Source organism: Gymnoscopelus braueri, assembly GCF_963280865.1.
Source record: "Gymnoscopelus braueri genome assembly, chromosome: 3".
Taxonomy (NCBI): Eukaryota; Metazoa; Chordata; class Actinopteri; order Myctophiformes; family Myctophidae; genus Gymnoscopelus; species Gymnoscopelus braueri.
In genome coordinates, this window is record NC_137612.1 from 17,964,109 (window position 1) to 17,987,185 (window position 23,077).

At 44.1% G+C, this 23,077-nt stretch overlaps 1 protein-coding gene across 3 annotated transcripts in view; it reads right to left on the reverse strand.

Annotated features, from left to right (window-relative positions):
- Positions 1-1,991: 1,991 nt before the first annotated feature.
- Positions 1,992-23,077, reverse strand: part of sema3fb (sema domain, immunoglobulin domain (Ig), short basic domain, secreted, (semaphorin) 3Fb) — a 68,623-nt gene continuing 47,537 nt past the window's right edge. For 2 of the 3 annotated variants that reach the window (XM_080424487.1, XM_080424486.1), the window contains 13 exons: positions 21,948-22,041; positions 19,919-20,038; positions 19,298-19,437; positions 17,666-17,780; positions 12,489-12,558; positions 11,664-11,808; positions 10,794-11,016; positions 9,260-9,348; positions 9,072-9,113; positions 8,369-8,528; positions 7,856-7,936; positions 6,518-6,651; positions 1,992-5,374 (listed from right to left, as the gene is read on the reverse strand). In XM_080424487.1, the coding sequence (XP_080280613.1) occupies positions 4,904-5,374; positions 6,518-6,651; positions 7,856-7,936; positions 8,369-8,528; positions 9,072-9,113; positions 9,260-9,348; positions 10,794-11,016; positions 11,664-11,808; positions 12,489-12,558; positions 17,666-17,780; positions 19,298-19,437; positions 19,919-20,038; positions 21,948-22,041 (1,884 nt within the window). In that variant the 3' untranslated portion in view covers positions 1,992-4,903. The remainder of the gene's footprint in view (positions 5,375-6,517; positions 6,652-7,855; positions 7,937-8,368; positions 8,529-9,071; positions 9,114-9,259; positions 9,349-10,793; positions 11,017-11,663; positions 11,809-12,488; positions 12,559-17,665; positions 17,781-19,297; positions 19,438-19,918; positions 20,039-21,947; positions 22,042-23,077) is intronic. The other variant, XR_013932942.1, reaches the window with a different exon arrangement.

Below are 23,077 nucleotides of genomic sequence, written 5' to 3' on the forward strand. Positions count from 1 at the left end.
CGATGTTGGCCTCAAAGCATTATGTGACATCACACCCACCGCACACAGTCGAGATAGCGGCTAACAATGACACTCTTTTGGGTAGTGGTACAGTAAAGCGTGCCGGTGCACAGTAAGTCCTTTGATTCTGTGGAGCAAAGATCCTTTAGATCCTATTCATAATGTAATTCTTTATTGATGGTCTACTGTCCATTAATGATGTTGGAAGCTTGGTTACAAGCCAGTCTCTGATTCATCTGTGAGTTGCAGAGGTGGCTGAACTGGAAGTGATGTGGTTCTATCCACTTTATGGTTGATGACTCATCGTACTTTAAATGGCTACTTTGGGGACGGGGAGAGCGGGCCCTAGTAATTTAGCATGATGTATTCACAATTGGTGTCAAACTCCTCATCTGCTTCTCGTGCTTATCTGATCTCAGATCAGATAAGCTCAGAACAGAGCACCGGATGGGGGAGTGGGGGACAATAGATTCCTGTAATACCCAGACACCAAGTAATGCCCCTGGGTGCCTGCCATGGCTTTCAGAGCCATGTGAACTGAACTCTTTCCTGAGCTGTCCTCAAATGGACCCATACTGGGTTGAGAGGGGGAGTATAATGTTCCCCATGGTGAATCAATAATTTCTACATATGATTTTGAACCATCAAGACTGAATGCAGTGTACTATAGACTGCTGGGAGACCTCTCATGACTCACCAAGCTCCTCTCTCCTCCTCCCCCTCTCCATCTGTATGCATTCACGTCCCATCAGTGCGTGTGACTCCTTCCCCAGTGTTTTTGTACTTTATCGTCTTGCAGACTTCCATGGATGATGATCGCGGACCCCTGTCTGTGGACCAAGGGTTTCCATGAATTATGGCAGTATATGGCATTATACTTGATGTTATTGTTATTATTGTTCTTGTTACTGTGTGTGTGTGTGTGTGTGTGTGTGTGTGTGTGTGTGTGTGTGTGTGTGTGTGTGTGTGTGTGTGTGTGTGTGTGTGTGTGTGTGTGTGTGTGTGTGTGTGTGTGTGTGTGTGTGTGCGTGCGTGCGTGCGTGCGTGCGTGCGTGCGTGTGTACGCAGGTTGCGGGTGGGTGGGTGCGCGCATGCGTGTTTACGTCCGTGCGTCCGTGCATGCTGACCCCGTGAGTAGCTGTGTGCGCGGTACGGGAGCTAACTAATAATTTGACTGTACCCTCGCCCACACACCCCCTCTTTATCTGTCACTTTGTACCCTGACCTAGATCATATGAGTCAGTCTCATGCTGACGGGTTAAGGGTCTGTTCTCTGCTGCAGTCTAGTTTTTTTTATGAGGTGTACAACCCTGGAGGGCCTGACTAACACATGCAAGACTGACCTGCCCTCTGAGGCGCTGCAGCCACACTCAGCCTCCCATCGCCTGCGTTCCTTGATTCATGAAGGGATGGAATTCATATCATGCATTCTGGGGATCTGGCCTAGTCTGCTGTGTTAGAAATAAGCAACTGGATGAGAACAAGCTCTATCCTGCACTAGGGCTGGGTGAAGTGGGATAGTTGGCTTTTGGTCAATCAGCTAATATTGCGTGACCCCATGGATGGATTTGAGATTCTGGGGGGTGGGGTTTGTTGGGTTAAGGGTTAGCATACATTCACATGTACACTTGAGGGACAAGTAGGAGTGACATGCAGAAAATGATCACGAGAATCAAACTCGCTGTCAGGCATTTTAGCTCATGTGTTACACTCCTTAAACACTGCTTTTGGGTTGCCCCAGCAAATGATCTTCTACTAGGGGTTCTCAAAGTGGGTTCCAGGTGGTCCCGAGCAAAAATTACTTAATTTGGTATCAAAATAAGTTTAACCACTTTAACCCAACATACAGATATTTGAAAATAGCACAAAATATGTTCAGATGGAGGTCTGCCGCTAATTTGGGGGTCCTTTCCTTGACATTAAAAAGTTTGAGAACTGCTGTTCTACTATACAACAAGCATGATTACAGTATGCTCTCATAGAAATGTGCGTACATGTCTTTAACAGGTACATCTTTATTCCAAGGATCCAGAGGGTTCTGGACAAGAACATGGACACATCCAGTATCAAGCCAATCACAATGAAGGGAGGGGGAGGGGTATGGACATTCCATTCTTATAAAATATAGAGCTTTAATTTATTAGTCGGCAACAACAATGAAAAGGGAGAAAGAAAACGTAATTTACACATCATAACAATAACATCACCTCTGTGCATTTTGTTTCTTTTTTTTCTCAGAAAGTCTTAAGTGATAATGCAAAACAAAAATACAAAACAAATAAAAACACTTAAAAACTAAAGACACATCTTAAAAATAACAAATTGTACAACCGTTCATCACCTGTTGATTTTTTTTTTTTTTTACTGTAACACCTCTGGTTTTGGTTGGAAGAGAGACTCTGGTTCTGGGTATGAACAAAAATCCCATAGAGAGGAAATGAAAAAGATCCCCTGTATAAAACATAGATCATAGAGACTTGTTGGAATCTCTTATACAGGCCTTTCTAAACCTGTCAAAGAGACACCATAACATGCTGTATCCAGGAGTCTTGCACCACCACACCTACATTTACCATTATATTTTCCCAACTAAAGTCCATTGATGTTATCTGTTTCGCACACACGCACACGCACACACGCACACACACACACACACACACACACACACACACACACACACACACACACACACACACACAGTATTGTTTTCAGTTAGAAGATCTTTAGGTATAGGAGTTGCCAACCCCATTTAAGCCTTATTTATACTTAGTCGTGCACCAACAACTGCAGATCCACAAGCTCACAACACCGCTCACATTGTTAACTTGTGAACTTGTAGATATTTGTGGTGCGTGACACCCATGAGCAACTACGTATAACCCAGCTTTTAAGTATTTCTCTGCTGCCACTGAGAATGCTCCTCAGATATTGTGGTGACACTGAGCATACTGTACACATCAATTATTAACAGTTAAGAGGTGAAGAACAGAAAGACAACCACATAGCATCTTATCATAATTACATTACAGATACAGGTTCATGCACACAATGAAAAGCCAGCTTCCCAATATTTTGGTTAGTGTCACAACATTGTTACAATGCTCTGTTGTGTATACAAGTGTTATTTTTAATGTTTTAACCCACACATGAATGTCAACGGATCTGAATATCTCATGCTCAGAACTAAGGGCTAATTTATACATTGTCACACTCCCCTTTCAACAAGGGTCACCCTACAAACAAGACATACTTTCACCTGGAAAATAAACATGTTGAGTGACTTTTCAGTTGAAATTATGTCATTGATCGAAAGGGATGTGCGATGAAATATACATTAGCCTCAACATGCCTGCTGCCTTGTCAAAATTCTCTTGGCACATACATCATTCACCTTCGGTTGAATTGTGCTCTCTGTTTGACCATAGTAACGTACTTTCCCAAAGTGTGCTTGCGGTGTTTGGCCATGGCCAATGTTTTGAATAGGTTAAACAATAATGCCCTTTGTGCAAAACCTTGACCCTTTATTGCACCGCACACACTGTAAAATCTTCAGTGTTCATTTAACTATGAGAGTGTACAAATGTAACCAAAAGATTAATTTATACACTCTCACACAGATCCATTTGGTTACCTTTGTACACTCAGATATACAAATGGATGAATTAACACTGAGGTTTTAATGTGCACTTAGTCCAATGGGATAATTCATTAAAAAAAAGAACCCAACCTTGACATTTCATTAAACGTTTTCTGTGATAAGTGATTTGATCTGAGATTTTCACTGGAAATATTAGCGGAAATATAGAAAAAGAAGTACAATTGAGATTTAAATCCTTTTTTTCCATCCTTTTGCTCAACAAATATACATTTTCATAATCCTGAACAGGATCTGAGCTAACAAGTAGCAAATACGTTGCAACATTTTAGCATCAAGCCTCAACCAGCAAATGGAAGGTAGCCAATCAGGGCAAGATACCAGTAGCCTACAACTTTGCAGTAGTAGGGATATTTTTAACTGTCACATGGGATGTCTAGGTTCCCATTGGGGAAATGCCTCTTTTTTTTTGACACCAAGAACAATTTGTGGATCCCTTGCAATAAAAAAAAGTCTCTGTCCACATGCAGCCGTGATGAGGTTGTGTCTCACAGGTACGTACGTCACTCTGGTGAGGCCAGGATCTCAGAGTCCTGGCACTGAGTCAATACAAACAAGACACAACATGGATCCCATTCCCTGTGATCCACAGTACACGTCCCCATTCAAAATAACTCCTCGTCCCGTAGTTCACTCCTAACAGCTTACACGCCTGTGCATACATTCCAGACAGTTGTCAACGTCATAATGATGTGATGATGTTGATTGGCGACAAATGAGATCTTTTTAAGTGACAGTAACAGCAACAATAAAATTAATGTCAATAATAATAATAATATTCGCCCCAAAGTTGCCTATACACAAAGAGCATGTTTTTTTTCCCTCTATAAGTACAAAGAAATCCACAGAATGATACTATATACAACCTACAATAAATACTGTGTATCATATATCTTACTGTGTGCAGGGTTTTGTTTGTTAAGCCTGATTTATACTTTGTTGCGTGCCGGTGTCACTCACTGAAAATAGCAGATCTACAAGCTCACAATGCGTTGAACTGCAACACGTTGTGAGCTTGTAGATCGGCTATTTTCCGCGTGTGACACCCACACGCAACTAAGTACAACTCAGGCTTAAGCTTCTTTTCTCTCAGTTTATCTCTTTTTGTCGGTTTGTTGTTTTGATCGTTTCACACATCTTTACTCTCATTGAGTCTATACCAGTTTTCACAGGGTGGTTGGGGACAGGGTAGGGTGCTGGGGGGTGGGGCGATCGAGGCCATGTCAGACAAAAATGGTCTGCGTCTCCTCATGTCTTCATCTCCTCGTCTTCTTCCTCCTCTCCCTCCCCCCTCGCTCCGTGATGTCGGCGGTTGCGGGGCTTCTTCTGCTCTTTGAGCTCCTTAAGGTCTTTGGCCTTGACGTTTCCCAGCAGCGGGTCGCCCAGCTGCCAGTAGTCCTGGCAGTACTGGTTGATCAGGCCCATCTCCGGCTGGCTCAGGATGGTCAGCAGGTCTTTGTACTGGCCCACACTGGGGGCCCACTGCTGGGCGGAACCGAGCGAGGACGGCACCATCACGCCACCGCCGCCTGCTCCTCCGCCCTCCACCAGCACGTTGTTAACGGCCCGCCCCGACAGCACCACCAGCTGCAGCTTGACCAGCGTGTGCTTGAAGTTCTTCTCCGTGGCGGTGCACTGGTACATGCCCGAGTCGGAGGGCTGCAGCGAACGCAGCAGCAGGCCTTGCTCTGTCTTCAGCAACCGGCCGTCAGAACGCATCTGTGAGGAGGATGGAGAGACCAGAGAGACTGTTCAGAAGCTGAACAGTGTTGTGACTATGTGCGCATTCCTTCCCTGTCATAATCACTTTATTTATGACTAACCCCAAGCCATATGGTAAAAACAGAGAGACAATCAACTCTGCGTTCCCCCTTTTTAACGTCCCCCTGTATCCCTATCCAGGACTCTGCATATCCCTATCCAGGACTCTGATTAGGTGACGACAGCTTTTGTGCTCGGAATCAGATGTGCAAGGCAACAGCAGAGCCAAAAGTCAGCCTTGCCCTGTGTGAATACAGAGCATCCAGCAGAGCAGTCAATAAAAGAAAGGCAGCAATAGAACACAGTACCACAATAAAACTTTAACTAGCGCCTGAGGGTTACATATCGTAAGACGGGGGTTTCACCATTTCTCCTTTATGTGTCCTTCCCCTGGGGATAAGGATAGTTGGAGGTCTATGGGGAAACACAAACACACACACACACACACACACACACACACACACACACACACACACACACACACACACACACACACACACACACACACACACACACACACACACACACACAGGCGCCATGCAATCGGTACCTGCGTCACTTTATCATGCTAACACAACCCTGGAAGGAATTATGCTGTACTCATTTTTCAAATGTGACATATTGTCAAAATGTAACCTCCTCTTCTCTAGGTAACGAAATGAAAAGTAGCATTATTTTTCAGATGGAGGCCCACAAATAACATTTCCAACGAGGACATCTTGATTTCATCCCTAGATTAAAAAAGGAAATCATCCGTCATTAACTCCTGTCAGGAGAGCGAGTGACACTACTTTTATAATTGCTGAGGCAGCATTGGCTCAGGTGGTGGAGCGGCCGCTTGGGAATTGGAAGGATCCCGGTTCAATCCCGGCTCCTCCTGGCTGCGTATCCTTGAGCAAGACACTGAACTCCTAACTGCTCCAGATGAGAGGTTGGTGCCCTGTACGGAGGTTTGGTGCCTTGCACGGCTGCCTCCACCATGTAACACACACTGTAAAGAGCTTTGGATAAAGGCGCTATATAAATGCACCATTTACCATCTATGATTTAAGAGTTCAGTGACTTTGGCACTTTTGACGAATACACAATCTGGCTGCTCACCTCTTTCCTGCGGTCACTGTTATCTCTCTGCAGATGCCACTTGATGATGGCATGCGGAGAGCGGGCCTGACATTCCAGGAAGGTACTGCTGCCCTCCACCCCATACTGCACCATCTCCAATGTGTTCTTATTGACTACAGGGTTAAAGACAAATATTACAATATTACCATGGTAGCCACATGCATTATCACAAGCCCGACAATCTATACAAATGCGTATATAGTCCAATACTATGAATATGAATGCTTTAAACACCACTAGATCCGTACATATGAGACATGTTATTATTTGTAATATTTTTTACTGTTTTTATTGCTGCTGTATTTTCTCCCCAATTTAGTCATTGGCTATTCCTCAGCTGTGTATATAATCCCCATTACTGTCAACCCCTACTGTGTGGTCTGGGGAGGGTGTAGACAACCATAAACATATACACATGGAGGCGGCAGCTGCTTCTTTTCATCTGACAGTGAGGAGTTGGACCGGGAGGACATAACGTGTGCGGAGGTGAGTGCTGAACAGGCGCCCCCGACCAACTTAGATGTCGCTAGTGCAGCGACAAACATCACCCTCCCCTGCCGGCTTCCTGCCCGTGGACATGGCCAACTGCGCTTACTGGAACGCCGGCAAAGCCGGATACACTGTGGAGGAATCAAACCCCCCCCCCTCTTACACGTAATTTTTGTATGTGTCCACTAACTGAGGTCTGCCTATACTCAGCCCTCTAAAAGATACATTTCTGTTCACATTCACTCAAGCACATTTATGGTTTATGTACTCTTGATTCTTGTTTTTACGGCATGGCTCTGCAGGAGGCTAACCATCTATAAGAGGGTCGGGCCTGTGTGTCTGTGTATCCAGCGATAATCCTGCAAACCTCTGGACCAATCAGTGCCAATTATCTTCTGCACACTCACTGGTAGGAAGTCAATGAAGTACTCCACTCTATTTGTATCACATATTATTATGTTCTATATTTTTACAAATTTGGAGTCATAGGTCATAGATACGTCATAGACAACTGACGTCACAGGCTGGCACGAGATCCACATGAAGCCATGCCGTTCCCATGTATGTGGATCTCTTTATTTTCTATTCTTTCTTTTAACATTTGTTCTTTCTAAAATGTAAATATATTATATTTACATTTTAGAAAGAGCAAAAGTTAAAAAGAAAGATTTGGTTACAATTATTATACATGTAAAAAAGAAAGAAAGAATTGTTAGCAATAAAGTATATAAAAAAGCAGGCTTATGGTAAATGTGTCTAATAGCAGATAACCATCAATGTGAAGTTCAGGGGACTAGATACAGGGTGAGTACAGAGGAGAAGTCCTACCATTAGAGTTGAAGCCTCGACACTGACGGATGGGGTTCCCGTACTTAACGTCTTGCCTCCGGCTTCGTCTAAAGGGGTCCGACCAGTATCGCCGAATTAGGAGAGAAAATATTATAAAGCAACTGCAAGCCATTCAAAGCCATTCCACAAAACATGAAGCCATTCAGCTATCAAAACTCAATAATGCAACTTTCCATCATGGTCGAAAGTCATGTCATTGCAAAATGTGACTTTATCCAAATAACTGACGACACTGGTTACAACAGGTATCAAATATTGTTAGGATATACGCACACTAATGTACATTTATTAGTGCAACTGTAAAGACACTTTACCCCAAATATAAAAGGCAATAAACTGTTGTTAAAATATTCAAGATTGCCATTTCAGGACCAATAATGCCAGTCAGCGATTCGGGCAGCAGACTCATTTACCATCAAGGTCAGGCAACAATACATAATGTTGTGTGTGGGTCACTAAGTTAGTTGGTTAATTTGGCTCATGCTGGTGCTCACCTCTTCTGCGAGGCAGAGTAGCGTGAGCAGGACTTGCCATCCCAGGCACAGTAAGGATCTCTAGCAAGGCAGCAGTCAGCACAGGCCTCGCCATAAACATCACACCGATGAAGAGCCAGATGTGTCACCCCCATCGCAGACGACACGTATAACTGTTGCTATTTAAGGGAACAGAGGACAGTGTGTTAAAGGCCAGCGCTAGACAATCTGCATTCCACAATCTGAACTGCTAAAACCATTAAAGAAGAACGAGTCAACTAATCCAGACTGGTGTAACGGTGAGGTCATCTTTAAAATGCTCAGGTTGCCATTTTTTCATGACAATGCACCTTCACTTTTTATGATCAGCTGTTATGAATTCATCATTCTGGCAGACTGTATAGCAGGAACTCTCTCCCATTCTTTCTGAAGAATGACGTCACATCATGTATTGCAGAGAAAGCCAAGTATTTTAATCATGGTGAAAGACGAGACTGAACGCTTAATGTTTTTTCCATATTTCTCTGGTCATTGTCTCTCGCAGGCATGCAGGCCCTCTATGAATTATGGAGGGAGGCATTAGTTCCACAGCTGTATACATGTAGCTTGTGACATCTCCAAATTATTTCCCGTTTCATTGATTTCATTCCCTCTCTCTTGCTCTTTATCCCAGTAAAGACATATAGGCCCCACAAGGCAATCTGTTGCACAGACATGCTTACCCTTTTGGATGAGATCTTCATTGTTGTAATTGGAGTAGGGACCTTGAACAGGAAGATGATTTATTGTGAGCAAAATGTGGTATCTTTACAGTGATTCAATATGTATGGGAATAAAGTAAAAACAAAGAAAAGGGGTGTGGTTGATGATCCACTGGAACACAGACGGATCTGCACATGGTGGAGCTCACCTTGAACACCTCAACCTCCTCCAGGACCAGCTCCTCTGTCTGCAGGTCGTCTCTGGGCAGAACAATCACCTTCTGAACGGTCCCCTTGTCTGCAGGGCACAACACACCCCTGTTAACCACATGCCACCACCACCTACGCACACCTGCTGCAATCTGAGACAGCCCCCCCCCCCACCCCCCACACAACGCTCAAATCCACCTCTAGGGTCTTCATTCTATTCTCCCAACCTGCTATAGAGTGACAGCTAATCATCATACCCCCAGTTCTTACTGTACTCTTCAGATTAACCTTCGCCCAATGACTCTGGTCTACTTGCTTTAGTGTAAAAACTGTCACCGCCGTAACGATATCCCTCTTGATGAGCCCTGATTTCCTCGTCTTGACCCACGTCTGTTGGAGCACTGGAGGAATTCTCCGAGACGTGCCCCAGCCAATGGCATGTTTGATTCCTGTGCCGAGTTAGGAATTCCTGAGAGCAGGATACCTGAGATTTATTATGACTTCTCCGATGTGCCCCGACGCTGAGCTGAATGCCTGTCTCTTACAGCAGCTGAAAGGACAGACATTCCAGCGGCTCCAAGGCACAGTGGGGCAGGCCGCCATTGCACACAAAGACATTAGTCTGCCCCCCCCCCCCGCAACCGCCACCCCCTCTTCCACCTAACGCACAAAGAACCTAGCTAAAAGGAATTATGTACCTTATGTTAGGAGTGCGTGCTTAGAGGGGCTGATGACATTCTCTGGGTGTACAAAAGGTTCAAAAGCATGGAGACAAACACATAATCTCTCTGACACCGCTGGTTAAGATTAAGGTGATGGATACCCATACTGTAACTCCCCCCCCCCCCCCTCTGCCTATTTATCTCTGTTCCTCTGTTATGTACCATATCCTCCTGCCCTACCAGTAAGAAACTCCCAATATTTACGAGAGAATGGAGTCAGGTACAATATGAACCCTATGACACTAATAGGTTAAACGTTGTCTTATGCACAAAGGCCTGAGATGGCTTTACTCTTATAGTGAAGAATGTTTTTTTCTTTTTTTGAAGGATTCTTCTCTCTATTGTTTAACTTTCAGTAGGTTTTGTCATTCACCATTCTGACCCCAAACCAATGGTTCATGAGCCTATTGGAGACACAATGACTATTGCCAAAATTAAAATTAAAATTAAAATTAAAATTAAAATTAAAATTAAAATTAAAATTAAAATTAAAATTAAAATTAAAATTAAAATTAAAATTAAAATTAAAATTAAAATTAAAATTAAAATTAAATCTAAATGATAATTACATTTTGCCACAATTATGACCTGATTATGGTTTGTTCTATTGAGGATATAGTCAATCCTGGGAACAGCTGTCTCCGGTACTCGTCCAGGCTACGTAAACACTGGAGAGTCAGCCTCTATGTATGATTATGTGTATTTTTTAATGTTTTTATTTATTTGTTGTGTTGTATGTACTCTATGGACTCCCTGTGTGTCTGGAATAAAGTTTGAATTGAATTGTTCTGGTTTCTAGAAAGACACTCACCGGTCCCCAAGAAGAGCACCTCATAGTTGCCATCTGCTGCTGTCACCTGGTCCACTGTGATGGTGGTGAACTCATAATCCACATTTGTCCGAACCACAAGGGGGCGCTTGTGTACTGGGTACACAGCGTTGTACATGGTGGGGTGGTTCCTCATGAAGTTAATGACTTCGTCTGGGTAGTCCTTGGTGGACTTCATGTTGGGGGTGAATGTACCACCGGGACACTGGAGGTGAGCAATGAGCATTAATATCAGAGCTGTTAACCACAGCACAAAATCTTGAATTATTATAAACATCAAAAACAGATTTGAAGGCTGCTCCAGATCAGTCGTTCCCAACCTTTTCTGGATTCAGGGAACACTTACAAATCTGGAAAGCGTTGGCAGGCCACCCATATGACCACTTAATTGGCTGTCGTGTTAAGTGGTCAGATGGGTGGGCCATGTGAATTTTGAGAGCATGTTTATTTTAATGATCATAGATCAATCAATTGATTGTGTCCCAGCTTGGATGAATGGAACTAACAGAGTATACTTTAAGTTGCTATTTATCGGTATCACAATGATTTTTTTTTTAGCTTTTAAAGAAAAATACCATGTCATTCGATGTTAATTTATATGAATGTTATATTATCATTAAACTCTTAAAATTCAAATCTGTTTCCCAATTATTTGGGGGCCCTCTTGCAATACCATAGCTGACCACTAGCTGGCCTCAGCCCACAGGTTGGGAATAACTACTAGAGATGTTGTTGCTTATGCAGATGCAGTCAGATGGTTCCTATCTGAGGTTTGAGTCTAATGTCTAATTGTCTATTGTGCCTGCTTGCTGTGAGAATGGTGTGTGGGGTCACTGGCGGAGTGACACTCACCGTCCCAGGTCGGGGGTAGGGGATCTTCCCAGTGTACGCCACCCACTGGTAATTGGGACCTTCCTTGTGGGCAAAAGGACCATTGAAGACCATTCGTATGTCTGCCATGGAGTACACACAAACCGCTGAGCCTCTGAAGACAGACCTGCAAAGTGGAACAGGAGAAACGGTACGAGATAGAGAGTCAGGATAGTACGGTTTTAATTTCCATGAAAGCTATGAATTTGTCCCATTATGCACTTATTTATTTTGTTCAATCCAGTCTACAAGACAATTACGGTAACAGTTCATCACTGTCGGGTGGAAACCTTGTATGTCAAAAACTTTTAAGACCTGGAACGCATCTGTGTCACTTTAGCTTTCTTTGGCTATTCAAAAATAGCAGATATACAAGCTCATAGCGCGGCACCGAGTGCCGCACTATGAGCTTGTAGATCTGCTATTTTTGAAAAATCTTGTTTTGATTTTTTTTTGATTTTTTTCCAAAAACTGTGGATTTAGATTTTTTTAAAGTATCGCCTCAGGTCTTAAAGGGTTAAAGGAAATGCCAAAAATGCCAAAATGGATGAAATATAGTTATTATTTAGTCACAAGCTCTTTTTTTCCCATCGGTTCAATACTTATAAAACCCACAGACACACTTTCCCAAAAATGCGATGCGTTGTGAGCTTGTAGATCTGCTATTTTCGCTACTTTTGTGTGACACTGTTGTACGATGAAGTAAGGCATTCATTTATGGAAGGACATAAAAAGTTGAAATATGGGGTTTCTGTCCGACAGCGACGAGTTGCTGGTATTGTGCAGGGAAGTGGTTCAGGTACTGACCCAGAGACAGAAAATACTCCATAGATAACAGGATTCTTTGTGTCCTGTGTTGGCTGTATGTAAACATCGCCTAGAGAGGAGAGAAAAAAAAGAGAACCACATTACTGCACAGACAAACAAAACACGTTCTACAGCACAAACACTGTGTCCATTCAATCCAACCCTCTCAGAAGCACCTAATCACACACTAAACATGGGCATTCACGAGAAAATAACATCTACACTATGGCCTTTTTGTTTTTCTGTACTATGTAGGTCCCTGACATCTGCATATTTACACCAAGACAATAAAGGTCAAGGGTCGATGTGTCAAGCTTTGTATTGCTTATACAGTGTGTGTGTGTGTGTGTGTGTGTGTGTGTGTGTGTGTGTGTGTGTGTGTGTGTGTGTGTGTGTGTGTGTGTGTGTGTGTGTGTGTGTGTGTGTGTGTGTGTGTGCGCGCACACAGCTATATCATGCTATAGCTCGGGGAGTGGCTAGAAGGAATTGCAACGCAGTCGAGCAGTAAGAAGAAAAACTATTAGACAAAAAGAGAATAGCAATGAGGTGAGCCCCTTCCTTCTAGATTACTCCCCTGTCACTCCCATATCCTGCTGACAGAACACAGCGAAGTGGCAAACCACAGCAATCTACTTTTTAAAACAGGAAACTGAACCATCGTCCCAGGAAGGACCAACAAGGTGAAGGCCTCACTGACAAGTGTTTTTAAAGGTGATGGGCACTGCACTCACACAGTATTGTATATGATCTTACACGCGTATAAACAGATCATGATTACTCACGATGAACATTATGGATTGACATGCAGCTGTTTGAGCAGTGGAGCTATGCCTTTTTGTTGCTCTGAATGTGCACATATGGTATAACATCGTGCTGCAGTGCAAAGTCTAAACTGGAGAGAAGATGACATGATTCAGGACCTGACAGGATTCTGTGTCACCTGAGGATTCTCTTTAGGAGATGGAAGATGTGTAAGCATTCTTCCTGTGTCCATTGCTTATGTCTTGGGTTTGGGAGGGAAGAATAAATCTCTACATTCCTGGCGGAGGGCTGGATTATACGTACATTACACAAGCCTTGCCTGAAGGTCCTATGCATTCTCACATGGTCCTTCCTACAGGCCTCTGCCTATAACCTCTGTGGCCCTGGACACTGCTTGATTTAGATGCTATCATTCTCTTGGTAATTGTGAGGAAAGTCCTCCACTGACAAAGAGAAACTAAACCTGTGATAAATGATAAGTCCCTCTCCTGTTCTGTAACTGACCTAAAAACTATAATCCCGAGAGGCTTATTCACTACCCACAATTGGACAAAAGCCTTCCAGCAATGGTAAGCAGAGAAACGAAAGGCGAAACGTGTGCTGTGAATGGACCACTGGCTGAAGACACTATTGAAAAGAAAATCTTGGAGGAGATCATTTCAACTTGATTAGGGGCGCCAGTAATCAAGTGGTTAAGGCACGTCCCACCTACTGTAGGCTTTGACACCTGACAGCGTGTCGTGGGTTCGATTCCCGAGCACGGCGCCGATATTCTCTCCCAGTTTCCTGTCTCGTTTCACTGTACTATCAATAAAAGGCCCCAAAAATATCTTTAAAGGAAATATATTTCAACTTGAAGCTGATCAAATAAAGTGCCAAAAGTACTATACCAAATCTAGCTGCTTCACAAAGACCAACATGAGAAATCATCTGCCAGGCTGCTATGTAGATGGAATGGAGAGGGAAGCATCAGGGGTTGGTGCATTCAGTGTATATAGAACCTTTCTCCAAAGCACTATACAATGTGCATTACCTTCACCCATTCACACACCGACGGCAGAGGAAACCATGCATGGCACCAACCTGCTCCATGGCTCATTTGGGGTTACTGAAGACACTTCTACACACAGCAAGTAGGAGCAAGGGATTAAACTGGGAACCTTCAGAGGTGGCTGCTCTCTTGAGCCACTGCCACTCGCATTGTCTTTGCTTTCAAACCGAGTCGTAGTGAGTTTAGGGTTTCATAGAAACTACCCGTATACCTCACACACTGCTCTCTGTCAGTTAGTCACGCACTTTCTTGAGGGACCGGCCGTCTGTGGCTATGAGCTCATTTCTGGAACAACGGATAGAGCTGAACATAATGTGGGAACACGGTCCTTGTGCTCTCCATGGCTGCTCCCTTTCCCTCAAAGGTCGAACGCATGGCACATTCACACACATATTGTGTACGTACAATAAAACAACACACTGCCACCTTCCTGTGGCCCACTACAGCTGCTACGTCCAGAGGAGCGGAACGGTCATGGAGCAAAAAAAAACAAAGAACAAAACACAAGACGGGTTGTTATGGGTGTCGCACAACAGATGAGTCCCTTCATGACACACAGCTGTTGCGCTGCAGAAGTGACTGGATCATTCACACGCGCAAGGGCCCACATACACACACATATATACATCTATATCGTGGAACGTGTATACAGCAGCCTGTTGCTAAAAACAGATCAAGGATTTTGTGATGAAAGACAAAAGAAGAAACAACAAAAAACATTATCTGCAATAGAAAAACATCTATCCTGACAGGCTCCTGGGGCATTCGCATGTTAATAAGAGCTAGGAAACGTTTCAGGCTACAGAAGTTCTCCTTCCTACAGAACGTCTGCATGGCAATAAAACCTGGGCCTTCACATTTCCCATGCCCACACAAAAAATAATTCATTTTGGATCTCTGTCTTTTTTCCCTATCAGTTTTTTCATCCATCCATTCTCTATCAACTTGCTATGATTCTCTCTCTCTCTCTTGTGTTGTTTCTGTGTGGCTTTTTTCTCTCCTTGTCATTTTCATTGTTCTACAATCTGATGGAAAATAATGATGCCAGAATATTGACCAGGCGTGTCCGATCACGTCTTAAAGTAAGGCCAACCGCTACTTCCACTTGCTTATTTTGGCTCCTTCTTTTTTCAAAACAAAATAGGTGGACACATGAGCCTGGAAGGGGGCCCCTCACATTATGCGTTTAGATTCATTGTAGGTCAGTGTGTGAGTAGAAGTTGTCAGGTAGAGCCAAAACTTTTACACCTTCCAACTGTAAAAACTCCCTCGGTCCCAGGCATGCTCGGCCATAATAACTTCCCACAAAATACTGCCACTCCAGGATTACAGCTGGTCTGGATGTTTCATCAAACTTCCCAGTAATGATGCTGATGTCTTTTTACTTATACTCTCATGCAAAAAAAAAGGCAAGGGGGGGGGACTTTTTCTCTCTTCACTCGAGCATGGCTGGCAGCACTCTCCCAATGAGTCTTGGCTCGACGTGAACTTCTACAGTGTGCTGTAAAGTGTCTACAGTGATTCTTCACCACATGCCACAGTATGTGTGCAGGCCTAAAGGACATGCATTCAACGTCGTTAATGACCCAGTTGCCCTTGCAATGTCCTAAAAATCCCTATTTTCCTGTTAAATCCAAGCCTCAAGTGAGGGAGTTTTTTTTTTTAAAGCTCTCAAACTGAAGCCATTAGCAAGAAACTCAGTCATATTCCATTTATTGCCATTCTAGGGGGGGACTGGGCAGGGATGTCCACTGTGCCAACCGACATACCTGTCTCTGAGTTTTGTCTGTATTCCACTATGGGTGTGTCTGTCCTTGTTTATTAGGCCTCAAGCAGCCTGATGCAAGACACATTTACAGCTTTATTAAAGAAATATCCTGAATGGTGTGCAGTGCACTGCCAACTTTCTAGTGCGCACGGCGGTGTGCCCGTGTCAACAATGACCTGACCAATAAAGACAGAACACTCATTTGGAACGTTGGAGTGAGCACATTGTCACTTTGGAAACCCCTTCACGTCATTTAAGCGAATTGGCTGCTCTTTGCAATGCCAGGGAGTGAGACAGCCCCAAGGTTTTCAAGAGCGTGATTAATTCACACCGAAGACAAATTAATCATTTGTTACTTTGACTGTCGCTCAGTCATGATGTGCATGTTTACTGAAAAAACAAAATGTAAAGAGCACAAGATGAAAGATGAAAGCACATAATGTATCATCGATAGAAAATGACAAAAAAAACTCACTGGTTTGAACACTTTTGTACCCTTGAGGTTATAAAGTGAAGAGCGAGTATAGCATTTATTCACACATCAGCCTCTTATCGCTAGAGCCTCTTATTCAACTTATAAAGAGGGAGAAAGAGAAGGAGCTTTCCCTGGCAATGATGAACAGCTAACTCTGGAGTGTTAATTTAACTCTGAAAGTTTTACTTTTAAGAGTTAAATTAACACTCTGGATTTCACTGTGTGATAGACTTGACATTCCTGCTCGGTGATCTGATCTACTTGCCATGAGGCCTTCCATTTACACCCTATGTGAAGTGTGTGTGTGTGTGTGTGTGTGTGTGTGTGTGTGTGTGTGTGTGTGTGTGTGTGTGTGTGTGTGTGTGTGTGTGTGTGTGTGTGTGTGTGTGTGTGTGTGTGTGTGTGTGTGTGTGTGTGTGTGTGTGCGTGCGCGTGTGCATGTGTGTGTGTGAATGGGCGCAACAAGACACCTCACACTTCACAGCCCAGAGAATGGAACCTTTTGTTTGAGACATCTTGAAAGAAAATAACAACTACAGCAATAGGATAATATGTGTGTGTGTGTGCGTAAGCACATGCATGTGTGCGTGCGTGCGCGTGTGCGCGTGTGTAATTACCATTAGTGTGCTGTTACTGTACGGGCCATAGGTGGGATGTGGAAAGGCGGGGATGGCAGGTTGCCATTTGAGCCAATATCTGGGCTGAGTAAGAGTGTAGAGTGTGTGTGTGTGTGTGTGTGTGTGTGTGTGTGTGTGTGTGTGTGTGTGTGTGTGTGTGTGTGTGTGTGTGTGTGTGTGTGTGTGTGTGTGTGTGTGTGTGTGTGTGTGTGTGTGTGTGTGCATATAAGCAAGCATGCATGACAGTGTGAGACTACTCACACTGTGAGCCCTACAGTTAATTATTTTGCACTTAATGTTACAGATGTGATTGCACGAGACAGAAAAGAGAAAAAAAAAATGGCCTGGAATCAGTCAGGTCATGTCATCTTCCGTCAGTTTCCGTTTTTGACACCGGACCAATTCAAACAGCAAAAACGTGCCACAAGCACGCCACCTCCTCATTGCTTAATTGAGAATAGACAGTGTGAGAAAGCATGGGTGGTGTAAGGGGTGGAGACTTACGGAGCTCATCGAAGTGGGTCTCCATGCCGTCTGCCCCTGGCACCGAACAGATGAGCCTGGCTTTGAGGAACGTACTCCACTTGTTGACCAGACAGCAGTGGCCTCCGTCGTCATTCTGTGGGTGGGGTGGGGTGGGGTGGGGAGGGGGGGTAGAACAGTCTCCGTCATACACTCGCCACTCACTCCAATCCTCCTCCCTCCATCCTCCCACCAAAAACAAACACAGGTGGAGCCACCCACGCACACTGTACATACTGGAACCCAGTCTGCAGAGCCAGGGAGAGCGTGAAGAGGGGAGGGTGGGGGTGGCAGGGGGTGGGCGGAGGCGGCGAATTGCGCGGGGATGAGACGGTAAACACTGTCTCCTCCTATTTAGACTCTCCCATCTGTGGTGGAGTGGCGCCAGATTCCAGCCCAGTAAGGATGAGATGAGACCAGTATACAATTTAGATGATTTAGACCCCCCCATTATCCCTAAGAATGACTCCCTTTTGATGGAGGAAAACACATTATCGTGACATATATCTGGGTAATAGTGTTGAATAAATATATAATTCGAATGCCCTAAAGGGACATTGAAGGCGTGCATACATACTTCAAATTAAAATTTCCATCCTCTCATGCTCTTTCCTGACGTGTCCCCGTTTGGGATTTGGGAATGTTTTCCTAATTTTGAGTGTAATAATTACAGTTTACGGTGTGGTATATTTTTGGTGTGTGTGTGCGTGGCGTGTAAGGCCAGCGAGGTGAATGGCGGTGAGAGCGTCCAGATGTGCAGGGAAGTGAGAATGACAGGGCCGGGTCTCTGGAGGCCGTGGCAGAGCCCACTGAGAGGGGGATGAGTGTTTGTGCGCGGGGTCAGCGCCTAACCCGCTCAAATAAACACGCCGCTGAACAGCTGAGGGACACGTACGCTACATTCTCTCACTCACAGACCCAGGCACAGAGACGCAACAACGCTCATACATGCACGCACACAGACGCATACATATACATGTGCATGCATGCTTGCACATGCATGCATGCATACATACAGGCACACACCAACGCACAAGGGAACACACGTGCACACACGCAAGGACAGACACACAAAAGTGACTATATAAACACCATGTTCTCAGTGTGAGAAGACTCAGCTGAGAAAGATACACCATAAGCTCTGGGTTTACTCTGCGCAGACAAACACATTCCCCGCTATTTGTTGTCGTTGTTCAGCTCAGTCTGTGTTTATATTGAAAAAAGGGAAAGAAGACGTTTGACAGGAAAATCTCATTTAACTGAGAACGACTCTGCTGGATATTTAGTTTAAAGGCGCTGCCTTTCAGCCAGTATATTACTGCCTCTGAGTTTTAGGACTATCATGGGGAAGGAGACAGAGGATCACAGGGTCACAGGTCAAAGGGCCATCTCACAGACAGAGGATCACATTGTGCACAAGAAGGTTAAAGACACATGTGGATTCCAGCACATTGGTGTTAGAGTTACTAGTTCAGCACACAGAACCACTCAAACAAAGCGTCTAATTTACCTGAGGAGACTATGGGCCTATTTTTCACATTGGTCTTGCATGTAGCGGACATACAGTACAGCAGTGCCTCGGAAACACACACAACGTTCTGATTGGATACCCACCAGGCAGATGCGTCCTATACGAGACTGCGTCACAGGAGTCTGGCCCATCTCTGCCGACTTCTCTCGGAAGAAGAAGTACAGCTTGTCGTCGTTTCTCTCCGCACTGTCAGGGATGAGGTGTGCGTGTATAAAAGAGGGTTCTGGGGGGGGAGGAAAAGGAACAAAGATTAGGTGGTGAAAAGGATATGGGTCTGTAATATTTGTCTGAGGTCATTTATAAGCTGTCTTCATTTCCTGTTTATTGGGGCCATTACTTAAAGGATTTCTAAACATATACAATATACAATAAACGTACTGTATACATTAACAGGCCTCTAACCATAGGGTTTAAGTTCCATCTCTGCCCCTCTGAAATGCCCTTAAGCAAACACTGAATGGCTAACAAGCTCCAAGAGTCGCCATTCTGTGGCTGACCCTGGCTGGATCATTTCCCTTTGGGAATAAACAATAACATTGTATCTAAATGAGATACAAAAAGTTATAGTAACTCTTATGTTTCAGCTATACTACGTGTACAACTAAGTTTAGTTCCTAATCATATTTTGTCTTAAAAGAAGGCTGTCTAAATTGGACTAGTCGTATTGGACTAGTTGTATTGGTCATTTGGATTCTGAAATTTACCATTCAACCATCTGGAGTTGTACTGGTCTGTTCGCATGGCAGTCTGTTTCCCCAGAGTACGAAAAATGGCAGAGTCTGTTCCCATAAAGTCGATGTAGACCCCAGCGTAGAGTTCACCATCTAAGTGAGAGAGAGAGATAGATCAGAAGCATTCTTGGACCCAGACTTTATTCCAACCACACCCTTGGCACAAAAGCCCAGGGGTCTTCTTTCAAGAAGAACCCCCTCTGGCAGCGTTCTAGAAGCTAATATTGCAGACCTTTCGATTCAAGCACTCATCATCAGCATATGTTTTAGACACATGTGGACCATAGGATACTGTGGAATACGTCAGTGACTAGCCATCCTGTGTAGGAAATAAATAAAACAAAATATCAACGTCTTGAAATATCAAGATTTCTTTCTTTTCTTTTCTTTCTTTTTCTTTACAATGTAGCACACTCAAATATGTACAGTGTAGCACACATGCATTCACACCCACCCACACATAAACATGTACACATAGATTCATCTGCACAGCCTTGTTAAGCAGTAGGTAGCCTGGCTGTCTGCCCTCAAGTTGCTGTAAGGGCCTCATCTCATCTGTGAGCAGGTGTCACAGCATGTGGATTGTCAGCCAGGAGAGTGACAACTCCATGGGCGGCCCAGAGGACAGTAGGAGTTTGGGCAGGGGGAATACGACCACAATTTGATGGATACAATCCTGTTTGGTCAAGGCTTAATCCATGTATGATGTTCTTCGATGTGACAATATGGGGATTTGTATGTGAGACACCATAAAATGGGATGTGTAATGTGCTGAAAGACGTGTTGTATAGATCTGTGTGGTCTTTCAGTGGTGAAACAAGATACCCACACTGGACTGCAGCCTCCCCTTGCATGTTTTGACCACAATGCAGTAGGTCTTTCTCAAGTAAACATTCACTGTGTGGTCTTTAACCACTTTCAACCTGGCATCCCTATTTTGGGCATGACATTAGAGATTAAATCTTCCAAAAATGTTCAAAGATAAAAACAAAATGTAATCATTTTCAAAATGTTCAAAAATAACAAATAGCTGATATACGAGCTCAAAATGTTTCACATGTGTTTGTACAGTAGATAAGCTATTTTAGCTATTTGTCATATGAGTATAGGGCTTAAGTGGTTAAGTTAGCAGTTCATGTTATCTCTGTCACTGCGGCCGTGGACTCTTGAGTGCTATCATATCAACAGTGTCCAATCGATGATGCCCACGAGTGGAAGAGAGAGACAGATTCACCTTGGCTGTGAGGACCAGCTCCATGCTGGTCAGTTGGCACTGTGCTAATGTGGGAAAGCAGTGCTGGTGATTTACACCCACCATCTGACCCCACAGGAAGAGGATCACCTTTCACTGGCGGCAACTGTGTCTGTCTGACTAACTGACCTTCAGCACTGCACTGAGGACACCCCATTTGTGAGAGTTGATGAAAATGACTATATCAGCACCCAACTTGTTGCCTATTTATTGCATCTTTATTTTTCATGCAGTAGACTGATCCTGTGCAGATATGGGAATAGATTCAAGACATAATTTTTTTTCTTATGACGATAACAAAAGGTGGTGAGTTGTTTGGTATGTTCTGGAAGTCACGGGAGCTAAACTTATGAAATGTGATCCCACTAGTCTATGACCACCTTCATTTTAACCCTAACAAGGAAAGATTCCTCATGATTTTATGACAAGGCTGCAAAGAGCATTCCACTGCAATCTATCCCGTGGGAAATACGCACAGAATGGGACAGACAGTTGGCTTGGTCGCTCTGGCAATAACATTTTTTTTTGTTTCAAGTGTGCCAAAAATATGGCTATTAAATTGTGGTTAGGGGAGGTAGCCATATTAAGAAACAGCAGATACAAGACAATGAATCCACAAGGGATAATGCTGCAGGGTCCATTAGTGCTTAAAGTGCTTAAAAATGAGGAACCAGGCTGGACCTCACCACACTCTCTACACTGATCCCTGGCCCCACTTAAGTCATGTGACCAGACCCAAATGATACTCACTGATCAAAGCTGACACGCTGTTGAGCTTCGGGTCATAAGAGCACTTTCCCTTCCCAGAATCCACTTTGCCCGGTTCCAAGTGGAAGATGTATTCCTGAAAATGGAAAGACTCATAAGAAACGGCAATAAATCCAAAGCTCCTCGTCTTGTCATCGTGATTCCCCCAGTGCAGGGAAAATGAGGCAGCGTGCACGCTTGCCCTGCCTCCTGTGGGACCTATAAGGCCTGACGGAGGATGAAGTATTAGAATAATGAGCATGCCTTCACACAGAAAAATACATGCAGGGCGAACCGGAGGATCTCTAATCCCTGTACATGCCACTCCGATGCAGAAAACAATGTGTCAAGGGTAGGGGGGCGGGGGCGGTTGCTCGTCTTTGCATAACAAGCTGCATGCCAAATATCTCTCAGCCTCGTGGTGCCTATGGCTGTACAAACGTACTGCTGACACCTGTAATCCAGGGCAGTGAAAACAAGCCTCGGATGGAGGCTGGCTTGGCTGGGGATGACTGATGCTCCCTGCTCGTGGCAAAATCTGCATGCATGCACTGGAAGGTGACAGGCAGGTTCATTGAGGATATGGCTAAGTGGGAACAATCATTGACATGTGTTGACTCGTCCAGTAGCATCATTGCAGAGATCAGTGTGTGCCCGATCCCTATATCTCACTCTCATTGGGTTTTGGGGTTAAGAAGAGGGAGAGAGAGAGAGAGAGAGAGAGAGAGGGAGAGAGACATCCCTGTCCTCATCTGTCAACACCCACAGGAGAGAGAGGGAAGCCTTCTGCCAAACAATTCTCCATCAGATTGTCATGTCATGCACCCTTGTATGAGTCCCCTCTCACCTTTGATTAAAATCACTGTTCTATAATACGAAGGTGTTGGCAACTGGCTCCTAGCCATGCCAAATGTTGACATGTTGATGTCTTCCAAAGGTCATAAACAATCAGACACAGTACCTCAAGGGGTTAAGATTTTCTTCTGAACTTGTTTTAAACTCCCCTCACTCCCTTTAAGATTTTATCTTTCATTTGTGCTGCATGATTCACTATATTCTTTTTCAGGTTGACAGAATTGTCCATTCAAATCCCTGCATATGTTTTGTGAAGCGGTTGCAGAACTCAAACACTG